General features: G+C 45.1%; 1 protein-coding gene across 1 annotated transcript in view; it reads right to left on the bottom strand.

Moving 5' to 3' along the window:
- Positions 1-15,533, bottom strand: part of nkain4 (sodium/potassium transporting ATPase interacting 4) — a 41,093-nt gene that overhangs the window by 13,623 nt on the left and 11,937 nt on the right. The window contains exons 2-4 of the mRNA XM_030056541.1: positions 9,750-9,887; positions 8,397-8,477; positions 4,722-4,922 (exon numbers count right to left, since the gene is read on the bottom strand). Of these exons, the coding sequence (XP_029912401.1) occupies positions 4,722-4,922; positions 8,397-8,477; positions 9,750-9,887 (420 nt within the window). The remainder of the gene's footprint in view (positions 1-4,721; positions 4,923-8,396; positions 8,478-9,749; positions 9,888-15,533) is intronic.

Raw genomic sequence — 15,533 nt, 5'->3', positions numbered from 1 at the left:
CTGTCTTCTAGGTTAATTACCCCGGACTTTGTGCCTGACAATGAGGCAACAGCTTCCCTGCAGAATATTAGACTACCTGTGTGTGTGTGTGTGTCTGTCTGTGTGGCTGTGTGTTTAATGACAGTTAAAATATGATGACATAAGGACTGCAGGGACCATATCCACCTGTTCTCCTGTTCATTACCCTTGCCAAACATATACACACACACACACACATACACACATGCACACACACTGTACGCCCTGGATGATTGTGTTTGGCCAAGGAGATTCGGTTTGTTCAGATGTTGGCAGAGTTGAGTTTGATTTATGGGCTCCGTAGGGCCACATGGGTCCATGGAAGTGATGTGCACCTTCTGAATCAAATAACTGCAAATAACTGCATGTCAGCTTCAGAGAAAACACAATGCACAGGCATGAGTGGCTGCCAATGCAGAAGTAAAGGGAAGGTGTAGAAAATAAAGAAGTCACTGCACACTCTCACTCTGTGCGTGCGGCCCACAGGGGGCAGAAGGTAAAAGTGAGCCTTAAATGTCTAACCTCGTGACGGAAAAAGATGGGGCTTTCTGGACCACACAGTCTAATTGACTGAGGGCTAAATGGTTCAAACACACATACACAGGTTAGTGAATAAAGTAAACCTCTACTCATTCAACAAGCAACAAGAAAAGCACAAAGACTACATTTCTTTAAGGCTGCTTGTTTTGCCCTTTAGAAACTGCACATTCTCCTCTAAATCCTCTCCCCACTCTCTCGCTTGCCTTCTCTAAGAAGTTTAACGAGACCAAATATTAGAATAAAATTAATCGGGGGAAAAATCCATTTCCCAACAAAACAGATTAACAATTAAAGCTCTCGGGGGGCGAATCTTTGAAGTTTTAATGGGAGCAGTCATGTTTTTATGATGTACTGTGAGTAGCCTGACACAATATCCAGTGGCCCGCTCAAGACTAATTCTCGCCTCTGCTCCTCTGCTCTCTCTCTCTTCTCCTCCCTCTGTTCGGCAGCAACCAGCAAAACCTAATAGCTGCTGAGCACTGCCTCATAAGTCTTTTAATCCTGGGATCTTTATAATCCTTTGAAGCAGATGCTGTAAAACTTACTTTGCAGTTGCATTACAAATTTGGAGCTGACATGTTACAGAGGTACTTTATATTAGGCATTATTACACTGGGCAGCGTGTGGCTGCTTTCTGATTCTTGACTGATTACCACTGGACTTCAAACAAAAACGCTTCAAAGCTCCCTCCTGCTGGTTCTCCGTGGAGTCCAATAAACCCCGAATATAACCCAAACACAAACACATTAACTCCAGTAGTGATGGCAGTTCAGGAGGAGAAACTGGAGAAAGCAGCATAGAGTAATGGACTTATCGCCCTCTGGACGGGCTGCTGTTTGCATGTGAACCCCTCCCTCTCAACTGAATTGAATGAACCTGAGCACACACACACACACACACGCACACACACACGCACAAAACACACATACACACACCCCACCCTACAGCCCAGCCCCGCACAGCCCCGAGCGGTAATCACAGGGGTCAGAGCCTGCTAGGCCTACAGTTTGGGACTCCTCTAATCATCCAGGGTCAGTTATTCATCTTCAACCCCCTCCCCAATACACACACACACACACACACACACACACACACACACACACACACACACACACACACACACACACACACATGCATGCACACACATACACACACTACAGCCCCTGGCACTAAACAAGGCCCACTTTAATGCAGACTGCAGACTGACATGGCCAAACCATCAAAGCTACTGAGACAGCAACAGTAAGAGAGAAGGTGAAAGGGAGAGAGAGAGAGAGAGAGAGAGAGAGAGAGAGAGAGAGAGAGCGAAGGGGAGAGTCACAGGAGGACAGATAAGTGCATCATCATTTTCGTCATTTCAGTTAGAGGGGATGTGATAGAGAAGAAGGGGCCGAGGCAGGAAAAGGAGACAGGAAGATAGGCAGTGCAGAGAGATAGGGACTGACAGGGAAAAAAAAAAAAAAAAAAAAAAAAAAACTAGAGGAATTAGGAAATGAGCAATGGAATGAGAGACTGACGCAGGTTGCTATTCCACCCCATCATCAGCTTACACACATTCCTTCTAGTGCTGGTTTCCAGGGAATAGAGAGGCAATAGCAAAAAGCATTGCCTGTGGCAGCAATACTTGACTCTAAATGATATGTGTGTGTGTTTGAGAGAGAGCGAGAGAGAGACAGAGAGAGAGAGAGAGAGAGAAGGAGAGAGAGAGAGAGAGCACTCCAGTTTCTCCCGCTGTTTTATGAGAAGCTCGGTAACTTCAACAAGCCCTTCATGTCTCTCGCTGCTCCCTTTAGCGTGTAAGAGTTATGTCTACCGATGTAAACTGAATATCACATCTCTCTCGATTTCTCCTCTTCTTTCTTGTGCTGTTCTTCTGCACTACACCGCGTCTTGCCCTAGCTGTTTTCTCAGACACTGATTTATTTAACAGATGAGGCGATGCGCGGTCTCAAAGGCAGACAGGATGGAAGGATAGAGGGAAGAGAAGGAGGGGATAAGATTTGGATTTTGTTTTGTTGGGGAAATCAGTCGATGCTGTTGTGTAACATTAGGGCTGGGTGATAAGCCCAAAAAATAAAATCTCTCTCTCTCTCTCTCTTTTTTTTTTTTTTTTTTTAAACATGTCACATTTTAAACTAGATTTTTCTTGTTTTTTCCACTAACTACTACTACTAATTGATGGGAATCTTTGTGGGCATGATCATAAGACTGATGATTCCCTTATGATTTTCTGGTCATGCATATTCTATGTACACGAGTGAACTGGAGCTTGTTTGACAGAGCAGCAGCTATCATAACATTACAATAGCAAACAATCTTGATTTTGCGATTCAGGCCTTTTTTTGCAGTGATTTAAGGTTATGTAACTCGAAAGAGCTTGGTTAAAGTTAGTTAACATCAAAATTTGATCCGGGATAAACAATGACGAGCAACTTCACTGCGGGTTCACTGCATGTATGGTCCGGTCAGGATTGAGGAATCGTGTTTTCTTGGTTTTGTGTAAAATGGGTGCACTCCTAGAGGACATCCAAAGCCATTTAAAAGCAGCATGCAGTTCAGTGTAGGAGGCGAGGCGGGGTTTCACTGAGGGCAACAAAGGACACAAGGGCCGACAGGGCAGTGACAGATAAATAATATATTGTTCCCAGTTTGAAAAGGTTGCCTCTTGGTCTACTTCAAGCTCATCCTCAAAACTGTGGGTGTGTGACTGCTGGCTCATTTGTGGAACAAAGGATGCAAGAACAAAGGGCTGCACTTCATCAACCTACAGCTTCACTTGCGGGCTTCCTTCTAGGCCGCGATGAATCCGGATGGCGGGATGACAGTGATGTCTCCATTCACTGGCATCACGTGGGGCCACATTTTCATCTCAGTGCAACATTCTCCTTAGAGCCTAGACTAAATATTTAATGGGCTCCTGTGGTGACCTTGGGAATGCTTTAACAAGACAAAGGGCCACTCTCCTCTCATTGTTTTATCATTGTCTTCCTTTTATCCTGTCCGCTTCCTTTTCAAAATAAAGGAAAAAGGACAAACCAAAACAAATGTGGACATCTTGAAAGGCTCCGTTTTCCCTCACTGTGCACCGCTTTTGGCCCGAGTTGAGGTGAGTAAACACGGAAAAGGATGCCATTTCTGACACCGTGATTTTAGTACCAGTTTCCCTCTTCCTCTTGAGGGCCGTTCCCACGGCGATGCCATTGAATGCTTGGTTGGATAATACCATCTGAGTGTGAGGGCAGAGGGGTGTGACCATCTCGTGAGCAAAAGAGCCTATAGAAGAACCACAGTCACAGTGCTTGATGAGGAGCACCATGTGCAAAGAAGAGCGCAAAGGCTAATGGGGTTCAGTGAGAGGTAAAGGTGTAAAGTCAGACATTTTATTATCTCTCTCCATGGGGGTGATGGCGTTAATGGTATGGCCCAGTGCCTCTCAATCATGCTTCCCACTGCTACCTTTCTATTCTACCAAGTGGTTAATTGCATTCACTGTGCATCCAGAGGTGTAAATTATTCCCTGATTAGATGGCAAGAATAAAAATCAGCAGAGACTGAGAATCACAGGTATGGTCCAAGGCTGCTGTGAATTACTCTCTCTCTCTCTCTCTCTCTCTTTCTCTCCCCCACCTACTGCGTGTGTGTGTGTGTGTGTGTGTGTGTGTGCGTGCACGTGAAAGTGAATTTGCGCACTTAAGGTGTGTAAGAGTGTGCGATATGCACGTTTGAGCCTGCCTGTTTGTGAATGCCAGCAGCTGAGGGGGGTCCTGGCTCCCTTCCCGCATGAGGTTAGCCAGTCATACTGGACTGTATGCAAGATGTGTGTTTCCAGTGTTAACACAGAGCTGTACAAAGAGGATAATAACAATCCCTCCAGTGTTTGACTAGCCTGTTCGCAGCTGGCAAGTCGAAGCCTCAGCCAGACAAAACAACAGATCAATTTTTCATTCAGCAACCGGGGCAGAGTGAGGGAGCGAGGCTGCTATAGACAAAATAACAGGCCGTGGTGGAGGTGTGTCGAGAACAATGCTCCGAGAGAAAAAAAAAAAGCAGCACCTTCCTTTTTTTTTCACAGTGCACCTTTTGACTACATGGATCGGATGGTAAATGCTCTTGCTGCCGGGCCCCTGTAAGGAGTGATGTGTATGTGAGCGGCTTGTACTCACAGCGACAAGGATCTGGGTGCCACTATGCACAACTTCGATGTACTGGTAGTCCACGAGGCAGCCCATCACAGTGATGTAGGAGTGGCTGTCTGTGGTGCGCACCCCTGGAGCCTGGGGCATCTCTCTCCTCACACAGCCTGGCCCGTGCTCGCTCCACCAGGAGTGGTGGGCTGAGATGTTGAACGTCAGCAGATCGCTGTCCTGGAAGGAGAAAAAAATTATCAAGTCCTTTGTTTGCAAATCTTTAATCTTTATTTAGGGTTTTGGATTTATTTGTTCATTAAGAGGAAATCAAAATCACATTTTTTTGGTCATTTCTGTTTTCTTTAATACTTAACAATCGCTGCACAAGTTCATGTAAGCATATTAAGTTCCACAACTCGGCTAAGCTGCAGCACAGCAGGCACATTTACAGCCTCTGCTTCATATCTGTAACTCCGGCATACCCTGTTAATGTCCAATTTGCACACCCTAAACACACAGCCACGCAGACACTCACACACCAATCAATACCCCAATACAGCAATCTAACCCCGCATCTGCCCCTCTGTGACAAGACATGCATTATTAACACAGCCTAGTGGGCTGCTGTCAGGAAGCATCTCTGATTCCTATCAACACACACACACACACACACATACTGCAGCCAGCCTGATAGATCAGCCGACCGATACTGGCTTATCACATACATCAGTATCGGCGTATTTGGGTGATACGCAAGAAAAGACAGTAAATGTTGCGGTAAAAGAACATTTGTGATGATTTAAGAACAGCGTTATCATTAGTTTATCCTGCAGACTCCACTGTTTACAACAGCAGGTGTTGGCAGAGAAGCGTATCACAGCCGAGCAGATGGTGGTGCAGACCGTTTTAAGAAGTTGTAAGACGAAGGTTGATTGTTCTACTGTAAATTATATGTATCAATGTGTTTAAATGCATATCTTTATTAGAGCCTCCTAGATATCCTAGATATAAATGTTTGTGCCATATATAAAAATAGCAGAAAATTAATAACAATTTTACTTCCAAATATTGGTATTTCTATCCACTGCAGAAATCCAGTATCAGTCAGATGCTCATACACACACAGAGACACACACACACACATTAACACATACAGAACACTGGTAATAACTAATAATTTACAACATCAGATTTGTTTGTGGGGAAAAAAAAAACAACAGCTGTCATCTGCAACATTCATAAAATGCATCTGTATATTATCCCAATCAGTGACTGCAAATCTCTCTTCATCTCATATCTGTATTTTCTCTCTCTCTCTCTCTCTCTCTCTCACACACACACACACACACACAGGCACAAGGGTGCCTGAAGGTCAGTAGGTAGGATTTTGAGGACTAATGACTTGACAGATGCCATTGATTGAGCCCGCGAGCGAGGGAAGCCATCTCTGTTCAAGCTGTAGGCCTCTTCACAACTACAGTATGTCTGGAGTCGATCCTGAAGAGGCTGCTGGCGACTGTCAAGAGTGTTATTGTTATGCCTTCATGCACCCCAAAGCACAAATCAATCCCTCCATATCATAATTTCAAAGTTAATTTGTACTGATAGTCAGCAACTGCTGGAAAACTCAAACTACACGCAGCATGTCAATACATATTTGAAACTTATTTTGGAGACAAATTAAAGACATGTTCTCCTTTTATAACGGAGCTAGGGCTTTTCAATATATTAATAATATATCAGTACTGTGATGTGAGAGTAGATGTTGCCAGGGATTTTGCATAACACAAAATAGTGGAATGTTTTTGTTCTTTTTCTGCAGGTTTTAAAGCCGGGTCGGAGTAAAGAGCAATTTTCAGAACATATTAGACTGTTTTAATTGTTTTAGCTGATTAATGATCATTTTCCAAAAAAAAAAAAAAAAAAAATCATAAATTTACAATAATACCACAGCATTAAAATCAAGGTATTCAGTCAAAGATATTGTGATACTTTGATTTGTTGTTTCTGGCAGAAGGAAATAAATCCAAAAAATAAAATGTAATTTATCTTTGTGTGATTGCATCGCAGCAACGTGAATAAATTCTCCCTCAGCAGGTGATAGTGACAGAGTCGCTAAGTGAACACTGTAGATTCCTCTGGCTGTGACAAGTGTCTCCTAAATCTGTTCAGATTTGTCATAGTCATGCATACACACTGGTTATACACTGATTTACGATCGAGAGAGAAAACGCGGTGGAGGGGTCGGCTGTTATTTTCTAAAATAAAGAGGCAATGCGGTTTTATTTTAGTTTAGAGGCAGTTGACTTGTCAGACCTTCAGTCAGTGTGTGACAGAGTGTAAGGAACACCTTACAAAAAACAGAAAGAGAGAGAGAGAGAGAGAGAGAGAGAGAGAGAGAGAGAGAGAGAGAGAGATTGGGGATTGTTTAAAAAAAAAAGGTGTGTGTGTGTGTGTGTGTGTGTGTGTGTAGCAGGGGTCTGTCTGTCAGTCTGTCTTGCATTGTGGGGGAGGGGATCAGGGATCAATAGGAGGTGACGGAGCATGTGGCATATGACTCCAACAACCTGCCCCCCACCATGAGAGCCTGGCTCCCCTGCACACACACACACACACACACACACACACACACACACACACTCACACACTCAGATTTCTTGAAGGGTCCTGTCAACACTGGTCACGGCAGGCCACACAGAATTAGCTGATGTTTTCTAATAAAATGTTTTGGGGGTCTTCCAGCAAACCCTATGTCAAGTTTGCTGCCGCTGTTGTGTGTGTGTGTGTGTGTGTGCGTGTGTGTGTTGGTGTGGGCGTGTGTGTACTCCATTAGCCAGCTCTCCTCCTGGCCACCATATGCAGAGCTGGGAGCCCAGGCCGGCTCCATCTGTCGGGTTAATGCCCAGCCTCAGCCCCAAGCAGCTGGCCCCTACAAGCCTCATTATTCCAGCAGGAACCATGCAGGAACATACACACACACACACACTCACACATGCACACACACAACACACACAACACAGACATGGAGACATACACAGACAGACGCGGGCACACTTGATGGAGCCAAGGTCCGTCTCACAATAACACCAAAGTCATCAGAGCTTGGGAAGGTGTTTCTGAAATTCATTTTGGCCGTCTGATCCGGTGTGAGATGAATGGCTCCTGCATGAATACGTTTACTCTCAATGGTCAGCCAGGCGACAAGCGAGAGGAGGAGAGGAAAAGAGAGGGGTGAAGAGAAGAGAGGAGAGGAGAAGAGGAGAGGAGAGGAGACGAGCGGAGAGGTTGTCAACAGAGTCAAAGGCACTGAACTGAAAAACCGAGTAAGATATGAAGCCTGCAAAATATGATGAATAAATTAAAAAGATCAAAGGAGCAGGGAGGTGAGTGAAAAAGGGAAAAGACAGGTTGACAGGGCGAAGGAAGAGGGAAGGAGGGCGGATGAACTGATAAAGGCAGCGAGGTGACAACCCAAACACTTCTCTTTGTCTGGATAAATACACATCTAATCCGCTCTCGGGAACCACAGGGGAGCACAGAAGATTTGTGTGTGTCTGTGTGTATGTGTGTGTGTGTGTGCGTGCTTGGGAGATGGAATGAGGGGGGGGGGGGGGGGGGGGGGGTTGAATGCTTTCAGTTGTATCTCAAGACCGAGACCTTAAAAGATACTCGGTAAATCAAACACTGACATTTTTTTGACAAAGCTCTCACCTTGGACAGGCCTCCTACGTCCAGGTAGAAGCAGATGATGAAGACGTTCCAGGCCACCCACAGGGCCGCCCATACTGTATACTGCAGGGCAAAGACACACAGAGAGATTAGCTCCATTGGAAATGACATGCTGCAAACACACACACACACACACACTCACAAACACACATACATACATATTTTCACACAAGCGACCTCTCATCCTGAAAATGCTCCAGTTAAGTTCAGTGAGTCTCTCTGAGCCCTGAAGCGACTAAAGTGGGTTTTTTTTTTTAACTATTGAAGGTAAATAGAGTGGAGAGAGTTTATAAAGTTGCACAAGCAGACAGCCAGCTAACTGTTGACAGACACGGAGCAGTTTTGAGTGGTGTTTCACTGACAGGGAGAGATTAATCAGGCAGATGATTGTGAAATCCTCTGACTCACTGTCAAAAATGTCAGCGCCGTCAGAGGAAGGCGATAAAGCACCTGGGCTTCGCCGCTCATACCAACATGCATGTTGAATCATGAAACTGCTTTGCTTCTTGCCGCTGAAGACCATACCACAGCTCGACTCCTCTGTCATGCTCCCGGTTGTCGTTCTCCATCTCCTCTGCGGCTCTGTTACACACACTCTCTCCCTCTCTCCCTCTCTCTCTGTGTCTCTCTATCTCTCTTTCTGTCTTCCTCAATCTTTTCCTGTCATTAACATCGCCATCTGCACTTCCACTAATGCTGCTCCAAATAGGCTGTTAATGCTTCAGATGATCTTTATGGTGTCAAATGAAAACAGGACTGTGTAAAAAGCACATTCGCGGAGCTTGCACCGCAAAACGCTTCGGAACTACAGGAATGGAAACAACACCCGGCGCGTGTCCGCACCACAATGTCAACTGAAGAATGACCTTCTCTGTTCAGAGACTTTGGGTATAAATCTGATGAGCTCCTTATGCCCCCCCACACCACCACCTTACCCCACTCTCCCATCCCCCCCTCCACTAAACCCCCCCCCCCCCCCCCCCCCCCCCCACCCCCCAAGACTTAAATAAATCCTCAGCTCGAAAGGAACCAGAGCTGAGGTGGGGTTTCCCAAGCGTGCTTGGTTATGAGTGCAGCGTACACAGACATTCACTCATTAATTAGCCCTAATTACCATGGGATTAGAGTGATTAGGGGCGGCAAACAATGCGCAAGAGAGAGCAGCCGAGTTTGCAGTTGGAATGGAGGGGCGACAAATAACACCCAACACCCAATCTGCAAACTCCAGGTAGGGGTCTAGCTTGAAGTGACATGGCATTGCTTGACAGAAAAAAGGGTGAGGATGAGGATTCACATGTATAAAAGTCAAATGTGTCTTGGGAGGTGTGCACTCACCACCACAATGTAGCGCGGCCGGTACTGGATGGTGCCGAAGAGGCCGAGGATGACGATGATGATGTGGAAGAAGTTGGCCAGGATGGGGGCCCACTGGTAGCCCAGAAAATCAAAGACCTGCCTCTCCAGTGCCAACACCTGACAGGAAAAGAGAGAGAGAAAGAGAGACGGAAAAAAAAAAATGTTATTCAATTTGCATTTCAATATGTAAATTGCTGCCATTGCTGCTGCTGTTAAAGTGAGCTGCCAGGAACTGTAAGGGGTGGACAAAGCTCCCTCCAGCTCATAAAAACACATAAAAACACTCAGAGGTTTGTGTGCGTGTACTGAGTTCATGGTCATGTATTGTTCATAGTCTATTGAGGCCCATGTGGCTGTTCACATCACAACAACTGGCCAACAATCCCACGCTGAGTGACTGGACACCAACAGCTCCAGTGTTTAGCCCCTGACGGTGAGAGAGCCCAGAGGTGTGGACTAGCACTTTAATAAAATAAACAATGACAGATTCATTGATTCAACCCCCACCGAGGCGAAGGAAAGCTCACAGTTTCCGAGCTTCCTGCAAGGAATGGGAGTGCTGTGAGAACTTTACAGGAGGCGAGGGCCTCCCCTAATAATACCACAGCACGGAGCCAAGGCACCCATTAAAATGCACGCTCACAAACATGTGTAAACAGACACACACACACACACACACACACACAACACAGACATTAGCACATGCAAATTTAAACCGTCTGCAATGAAAAGAGAAATTCCACATATTTTCATTATAGGCTCACCCTTTCCATACATTCGCCCCCTGGTGATTTCAGTCTGGGTCTTTTTAAATAAACATCATTGAGCAAATCATAATAATTTTATGATCTGTTCATTATTATTTATTGATTTCAAGACCAAAGCCCCTCTCTGTCTCTCATCCTCCTGTCTACACGAGTGCTTTGCTTTAACAGTTTGTGCAGTAGCATTTAAAAAAAAAAAAAAAAAAAAAAAAAAACTAAGCTATTTGAACCTTTAAGACTGTGAGTCTTTATTTGCATCAAGTCAATTAGCATGCCATTTGGGGGAAAATACACAGACAGCGAGAGGAGAGTCGAGGGGGGAACGAGGGGCATTTAATTAGAATTCCATCGCCAGGACGACTTGTTTGTGTGTGTGTGTGTGTGTGTGTGCATTTGTGTCTCCAGCAACGTGTGTTTCCTCCGTGTGTCGACATATCATCTCCAGCCAACCACATGAAGATGGATGAGAGAGGGTGGAAATCTCCTCTCTGCCGCAATGATATGCACGCACCATCAAGCACAAACACACACACGCACTTACACACATGCACATGCACATACACATACACACACTCACACGCGCACACACACAGACTTGGTACAAAGCCATGGCTGCTCTTCTTAATGGGATGGAAATGTTACCAGCAACTCGATGAGACATTGTGACAGGCGAGAAAAAGAGATGATCAGATACCGGGTGATAATTAAGAATGAACGCTCCTTCATATAAAGCAGGAGGGCAATAACTCCACTGACAGGGTGTGAAGCGGCGCAGGGCAAGGTGAATGATCTGGCATCAGCATCAAGCAAGATCACATCAAAGTGTAAGAACTGCGCACCAATCCAGCGGTGCAGCCTTTATTCTAATGAAAGGAGGGGGAAAGAGAGGGAACGACATGTGGAAAACAAACTGGGGACGGGGCTGGGATAATATTACCAAGAGGGAGGCTAAAAAAGCAAAGATAAATGAAATGGAGCAATGAGGGAGGATACAGAGAAAATCACAAACGACATATGCTAAATTAGAGTGACTGAGCTCCCCGCCTCATAATAACCTCTGTCTATCTCCTGGATAGAGAGGGGGCTGAAGGAAATGAATAAAGGGAAAAGGGCCATACATCTTCTGGCCGGCCCCTGGCTATCGGTAGAGCGCTCAATAAAATTCAAGGAGGGAGGACATCACCAAAGGCTGCAGGGAGAGGAAAAGGCATCAAGTTGGGAAAGGTGCTTGTAGGGCCTGTCTCCCCTTTTTAAGTTGACTTATCTTTTGTCAGATTCTTGCTCAGCTTAGAGTATTTCAGCTGAATTGTTGAATCAATGTCTGAATTCATTCCATGGTTCATGAAAATATGTGAAAATCTACCTTGGTAACCTCATATAAGATAAAGTGTCCCATTTTTGTCTAGAGTCATTGAACTGAAAAATAACATCAGTGATACGGTATCGATTAGTCCTTCTTCAGATGACCAAATCATATGATGATTGAAAAAATCTTCACTTGAAAATAGTCAGACCTATAACAATATATATTTTACCTTGTATGTTTGTTAATCCAGTCAAAGTCATGGCTCCCTATCCAAAATAACCAATAAGAAGGGGAGCTGGTTGCTCTTTGGATTAAAATGAAAGGGCACACTGGTTTTCGTGGCTTTGGTTATGGTTTCCCTTTATTGTATTTGGGTAGTCATGATTATAAGTACCACTACAGAGTCAAGGCTTTTTAATTTTTTCCCCCTCTTTTCTTCATATGAGCAAAACATTGGAGAAACTTGGCAGTGCAGTAAATCTGAGTGTGACGGGTTTCTGAGAACCGAGGCTGGTGACAGTCTCTTGCTACTCACACATACGCAGAAACACACACACGGAAACAATCGCATACTATGTGCTCTGCACATGCCTGTGCGAGATGCCCTTCCTACATGAACTGCCGCCCCCAGTTCAGTTTCTAACACACATGTTCACAAGCACATGCCTGTATCCATCCCACACACGCAGTTTAGATCCCCTGCTTTATTCATTAGATGCAGCCATGGACCATTCCTTTGAAATATGTCCTCCACTCATTGAATTATACAAGTGTGCGGGCATGAGTGGTTTGTGTGTGTGTGTGTGTGTGTGTGTGCATGAAGGAGGTGCTCTCTCCTCTGAGATGCTGCAGTGAGCCTATCACGTTCTGTGCTAACTCAATAATGCGCCAACATGACAACAATCAATCAGGGATGGAAATGACTCACTTGCCACATCTGCCCGCCTCCCTCCCCCCCCACACACACACACGCGCGCACACAAGCATAAGCATGTACACGCCCATATGGGCACAATTAGGCCACAATTCATAGGAAGCGGCTTGCTGGAGAGTGGGGTAGAATTTGATCAAATAGATACCAATACTCTTCCAGGAACTGTGCACCCGCAACATAACAGCCCCTAAAAGCCTCCTGCCACCACCCTGCGAGCACAAATGGCTCCCTCTAGGGTGACGGAATCTGTTAGTGTGTATTTGAGCATGTGCCCACAAAAGCATGTGTGTATTCCCACCATACCACACCTATCCTCCCACCATAAATGCTATGCAATTAGGGGGTGGGTGAGATGGGCAGGATACAACAAGCCCCTCTCGCACCTTCTCTGTTCCCAGCATTTTATCCCCCATTCTCTCTCTCTCTCTCTATTCACTCTCTATTTTTTTTTTTTTCAACCTCTATCCCTGGCTCTCTGAAAGCCTCAATTAATCTCCGCTTCAGCCACATGATACCAGGTCATTAACAGTGGCCGTAAATCTCAATCCTGCTGCGTCTGTCAGTCCCGCACCGTCTCTCCGGAGGTGTGCATGAAAGAGGCACACAACTCAAGCACAAGGGTGCAAAAAACACAAACATGTGCACATACATCGTAATCCCCGCTTCCTCTTATGCCGACCCAAATTGAGCATATCAAAGCCCCCCCAAAACATTTCAGTCATCATCACCTTCCTTTAAAACAGCATCCAAGAAAAAGAGAAAAATGGGCCAAACATAAAAGAGAGCACAGAAGATCAGAGTCTCATAGAGAGGCAAAAAGCAAAAAGCAAAAAAAAAAAAAGTAACTGCATCGTTTGATAAGTAATTAAGATGAGCATGTGTATTCAAGATAAGTGACTGACATGCATGAATAAAAGTGCTTGCTTTGCTCGAAGCACCCCGCTGGGATTTTAAATGAAGAGACCGGAAAACGTGGCAGCCTTGCATGTGATCAGTAACCCTAGGGTGCGCTGGCAAGAGTTACTGATGTAGCGGAAGACATTTCTGATAAGGGATGGGAGAGGGAGAGGAGATAGGGACTGACTGCGATGATGAGGCTTCTCCAGAGCAACAGGGGGACAGATGTGACTGGTGACCTCTGGAGTCCACAGCCCCCTTCTTAGCCTCCAGGTACTGTAAATTACATTGACGTCTTTCTTTCTTTGTGTGTGTGTGTGTGTATGTGTGTGTGTGTGTGTGCGAGAGTTCATCTTCGGAAAACATGCCTCCGAATGTGTGTCATCTGGATCTGTGGTTTTGAAAAGTGTGTGCGTATGTGTGTGTATGTGTGTGTGTGTGTATGGGTGCCTATTTTCTGTGTGGCTGTAGGCTACATGACTCAGTTTTCTAACTCTAACTCAGACGGTCGGGAGAGCAGATTGGTTTTGAGGAGTGGCAGGCGATGCGAGGGGTGAATCACAGAGGATGCCTATTACCATTAATCTCCTGTTTTCACTGCCTTTGCTAATGGGATGTTTTTACTTACACATACAAACACACATTAGCCGGCGAGGCCAGCCCTGATAAAATGATAAGAATAAGAAGGGTTATTTGCATGCAGTTTCTGAATTCCCACATTCCTGAGGGAAATCAAAACAACCGCCTGCCTGTTAGACCAAATCTATTCTATACCAAGCCTAAATGAGGAGAAAGACAGTAACGGAGACAACCCGTGACTCAGACGCTGGCTGGCTTTTTATAATGTGCCATGCTTTGCCTAGGCTTGTCCTTACTCCCAGCAGGCAGTAAAGTACTTCTCAAAAACTTTTTCCAATCCAATTTTTCACCTCTCGCCTGGGTAAAGCTATTATACTCTGGTGTCTGCCTGGCCCTTGTGTAACTAATGGTGTCAATCTCAGTATGTGTATGTGTATGTGTGAGCGTGTGTGTGTGTGTGTGTGTGTGTGTGTGTAATTCACTGGGTGCATGGGGAGTTGGATAGATAGATAGCCCTTGGTGGTGCCTGGTCTAGCAGCACTGGGGACATGGATTAAGAGGCAGGGTGCCTTGATAAGCCACTTTCTTGCCCACAGTTTGAAATATTGTCCGCAAAGTTAAAAATTCAGGAGTTTGCCCCTTCTTTGTCCAATAGGCACCACTTGTTTCAGGTAAACATATGCTGGGAAAAGCTGCTAGTTGTGGCTCTTGGTGCTGAAACGTGACTACATTAAATGTGGAATGTGGAGCTCTTTGCTGAAAGCTGAAACATGTTAAACTTTGAGCGGCCTGAGCGCTAATAACATGCTAATCTCCAGGCACAACAGCAAATCCTTTCCACTGAGAAAAGAAAAACAAGCTGCAAACTGAATTTCGACTCTGGAGAACTACCTATACCTTATCATTTCATGGACTATCTTGTATGGTAATTAAGAAAAAAAAAAAGTATTTACCTCAAGATACAGTGTATGTAATTTTCTAGACTTGGGTAGACAATAATTTTCATTTCGGTTTGCTTGTCTCCATTTTAATTCAGTTCGTTTCAGCTCATTGTGTAATATTCATTTGCTTTGTCTTATTTTTTTCTCCTTTTAATTTCTTTTTGTCATGCTCTCTGTACACAGGCTATATCTACACCAAGTCTATCCACAGTGGTTAAAGACATCCCGCTCTATCACCCATTTTCCACCACTCGAGCTGTCCCTGGAACACAGGAACCCTACTAAGGAACCAGGGATCCCTCACCCCAGTTTTAATCAAACATACCAGCCCCTCTTTTTGCT

Source organism: Myripristis murdjan, chromosome 7, assembly GCF_902150065.1.
Source record: "Myripristis murdjan chromosome 7, fMyrMur1.1, whole genome shotgun sequence".
Classification (NCBI taxonomy): domain Eukaryota; kingdom Metazoa; phylum Chordata; class Actinopteri; order Holocentriformes; family Holocentridae; genus Myripristis; species Myripristis murdjan.
The sequence above is the reverse complement of the archived record's forward strand: the minus strand, read 5'-3'. Positions and strand labels throughout refer to the sequence as shown.